At 36.5% G+C, this 4,008-nt stretch overlaps 1 protein-coding gene across 1 annotated transcript in view; it reads left to right on the top strand.

Moving 5' to 3' along the window:
• The window catches only part of LOC107680394 (two pore calcium channel protein 1-like), an 11,600-nt gene extending 7,908 nt beyond the window's left edge, over window positions 1-3,692 (top strand). Inside the window, exons 23-26 of the mRNA XM_016476273.1 lie at window positions 1,489-1,585; window positions 1,681-1,817; window positions 1,926-2,006; window positions 2,745-3,692. Coding sequence (XP_016331759.1) covers window positions 1,489-1,585; window positions 1,681-1,817; window positions 1,926-2,006; window positions 2,745-2,846 — 417 coding nt within the window. The 3' untranslated portion in view covers window positions 2,847-3,692. The remainder of the gene's footprint in view (window positions 1-1,488; window positions 1,586-1,680; window positions 1,818-1,925; window positions 2,007-2,744) is intronic.
• Window positions 3,693-4,008: the final 316 nt, after the last annotated feature.

Raw genomic sequence — 4,008 nt, 5'->3', positions numbered from 1 at the left:
AACATGATTAGCAAGTGACTAGCATGTCGCTAGCATGTTTATAGCATGATTAGCATGTTGCTAGCCTGATTAGCATGTAACTAGCATGTTGCTAGCATGAATAGCAAGTTACTAGCATGTTTCTAGCATGATTAGCAGGTTACTAGCATGTCGCTAGCATGAATAGCAAGTGACTAGCATTTCTAGCATGATTAACATGTTGCTAGCCTGATTAACCAGTAACTAGCATGTTGCTAGCATGCATAGCAAGTTACTAGCATGTTTCTAGCATGATTAGCAAGTTATTAGCATGTTTCTTGCATGATTAACATGTTGCTAGCATGTTGCTAGCATGATTAGCAAGTGACTAACATGTTTTTAACATGATTAGCAAGTTACTAGCATTTTTCTAGCATGATTAGCAAGTTACTAGCATGTCGCTAGCATGAATAGCATGCTACTAGCATGTTGCTAGCATGATTAGCAAGTGACTAGCATGTCAGCGCAGGGTAAAGTTAGTTCTGTTACAGGCCTATAGCAAGTTACTAGCATGTTTCTAGCATGATTAGCAAGTTACTAGCATTTTTCTAGCATGATTAGCATGTTACTAGCATGTTGCTGGCATTATTAGCAAGTAACTACCATGTTTATAGCATGATTAGCAAGTTACTAGCATGTCACTTGCATGTTTCTAGCATGATTAAAATGTTACTAACATTTCGCTAGCCAGATTAACAAGTGACTAACATGTTTTTAACATGATTAGCAAGTTACTAGCATTTTTCTAGCATGATTAGCATTTTACTAGCATGTTGCTGGCATTATTAGCAAGTAACTAGCATGTTGCTAGCATGATTAGCAAGTGACTAACATGTTTTTAACATGATTAACAAGTTACTAGCATGTTTCTAACATGATTAGCATGTTACTAGCATGTTTCTAACATGGTTAGCATGTTGCTAGCATGATTAGCAAGTTACTAACATGTTTCTAGCATGATTAGCATGTTGCTTGCATGATTAGCATGCTACTAGCATGCTGTTAGTATGTTTCTAGCATGATTAGAATGTCGCTAGGATAGATAGATAGATTAGAAATATTAGATAGATGAGTTTGAATGAGTTTGACTAAATTAGTAAAAAATTAAAATTAAAATGAAAACTGAAAATAAATTAATAAAAGCTAATTCAAAATATGAATGGAATCTGTAATAGCATTATCAATAACACTGAAGGAAATTATGTGGATATGATTTCTTTTTGATGTGAAGATTGAGTTACAGTATATAGGTAAAAGGTACAGTGTAAGAGGTCTACATTTCTTTCATTGATTTTTAACAACATGAGGCATAAACACTGCATGTTTAATTATAATACTTTAAAAATAATGTTGTTTAAAATTGTAAAAAAATTGGCACTGCTGTTGTCAGCTACCCATTTATATGTGTGTTATAAATCTTTTCTCACAGCCCGGTGTTATTTTGAGTGTAAATGCCTCTGTTTGATGCAGGTTGTCATGACGATAATCGTGGCCTTCATTCTAGATGCATTTGTCTTCAGGATGAACTACAGTCGGAAGAACAGAGAGCCGCTGGATGACCCAGAAGGTTCTAAATGTTTAGAGTCCCGTTCTTCTGATGACATGTTTATTAAAATGATTATGACTGAGATATCTAATACTGAGAATGTGTGTGTGTTATAGATGAAATGGGGATTGTCTTTGAGACAGAGGTGTCCCAGACTGAAGCTCTACAGACTCTAGACTTGTATAAACACACACTGGGTGTCGCCAACCTAAGCTCACTGCAGGACATGTGTGTGGCTCTGGAGCGGAGCGGGGTGAGCACATACATACATGCACACGCAGTTTGTGTTCATAGCATCTCATTTGTGTTTCTTTGTTAAATTGATTGAATTGTAATGGATAATTTTTGTCTTTGCTCACAGCATTCCTCATTAGTATTTCTGGGTCGAAGGTCACGTACCAAGAGTGACCTCAGCATGAAGATGTACGAGGAAGAGATTCAGGTAGGATAGAAACAGGGTTATTATAGGGCTATTAACTAAAACAGGAGCTAAAATAAAACCATTAAAAAACATTTTCATTACTTAAAAAAAAAAGTTAACTGAAATAAAATATTTGTACAAATTCAGCTCAATCCATCTCAATTTAAAATATATACTAAAATAACTCAAACTAAAACTGAAATAAAATTAATAAAAACTATATAGACAGCAAACTACTAAAATGACAAAAGCACACACAAAAAAAAAAAAAGTAAAATATAAAATAAAACCTGATTCAAAATATTAATAAATACAATAATAGTATGTCAATGGTACTAAATTAACACTGGATAGGAAGATACTCAATGCTTTGTAATGGAAAAAACACACTTCTGAATTAGCAATAATGTAATATTGTTTTCATAAAAAGTGATGTGGTGACCAGATTATTTTAAATTAATTTGAACCTTTTATTGACATATTTTAAGTAAAGCATTCACAAAGGGTTGAATCAGAAAATTAAATCATGAAAGTCTGAAATGGTCATATATCACACAGCTGTTTATACAAGGATGTGCCCAAGTGGAAACTTGGAAAGTTTAGCAAAAGAAAAATAAATGCTACTTAAAGTTATTTCAATGATATCATGTTATGTTTTGCAAAGTTATAGTGTGATATATTTGGCTCTAAATTCCCCCCCTAATTTCCAGATAGGCAATGCAGTGTTTGTGTAAAGAGATTGTTTCTTTTTGTCTGCAGGAATGGTACGAGGAATATTCCAGAACAAACCTGCAGCCCGATGAAACATTCCACAGAGAACTGGACAGCCCTGAAGCTAGTGCCACAAACAGCATTAACTAACTCGCACACTCACTCATACATCTGAGGGACCTTAGAACCATCTTCCTCCCATCGATGGAAAGCACAGATGTTCCCCATGACCACTACATTCGCCCTCCATCCATATGGAGACCTACAGAACACACTTAAAGCCTTATTCCCCCAAAAACCTTAAGGTTCCGTGGCCAATCAGGGAAGCTTGCAGACCAATCATGTAACATGCACTCGGTCCGGGAACCTTCTTCTTCCATGAAATGCACCTCATGACATTTGCCTTGTGGTGGGTGACCCTGAATAATTCAGACTCTCTCTTGGATTGACAAATGGAGAACAGCGATTGAATATTTCTGTGGGAGGTGAATCGGAACTGAATGTGAGGATTTTAGCACTAAGTGACTTGTGTCTCTTTCTCCACAGTCTGACGTATTGCTTAACCAACAGATAAAAGATTATAGTAATAAACTAATGCTGTTTTTAAACTAAAGCTGCTTTTTGCTGGAACCTTTGGACCTATAGAGAGCCTTATTTTTTCGATATATACACAGGTAGATTAAATGTATGTCAGATGCAGTTGAGAGTCATGTTTCAGTACATCCACCGATGTACTCAGTATGGGCTGGTTTCCCAGGCGCATGTTAATTTTGGACTGATAAGTATTAGAAAGACCCTAGACCTTTCAGTTCATTTAAAATTTTGTCTTGTCACATATGAAAAGATCTTATTTCCTTTGTTTGGAGTAAGTATTGTTTTAATGAATTTTAAAGCTTTGAGTATTTTGGCAGACCAGTTCAGATAAAATCTGCCTTGTAACCCAAAGGTCAGCCTTGTAACCCAAAGGTCGTGGGTTCGAGTCTCAGTACCGGCAGGGATTGTAGGTGGGCCCTTGAGCAAGGCACCAAACCCCCAACTGCTCCCCGGGCACCGCAGCAAAAATGGTTGCCCACTGCTCTGGGTATGTGTGTTCACTTGGATGGGTTAAATGCAGAGCACAAATTCCGAGTATGGGACACCATTCTTGGCTACACATCACGTCACTTTTCCAGAGTTAATGCAGATCTGTCTCCAAACCGAAAATTTCCTTTGTGTAATTTAGCCTTGCAAAATGGTATCAAAACTGTTACATTGAGAGGATTGTTCGCTGGTTCGCTGCACTATTTTATAATTTATTAGTCACTTTCTTGAC

Source organism: Sinocyclocheilus anshuiensis, unplaced genomic scaffold (assembly GCF_001515605.1).
Source record: "Sinocyclocheilus anshuiensis isolate Anshui unplaced genomic scaffold, SAMN03320099.WGS_v1.1 scaffold1262, whole genome shotgun sequence".
Lineage (NCBI taxonomy): Eukaryota > Metazoa > Chordata > Actinopteri > Cypriniformes > Cyprinidae > Sinocyclocheilus > Sinocyclocheilus anshuiensis.
Note: the sequence above shows the minus strand (reverse complement) of the source record. Positions and strands in the feature narration are given on the sequence as shown.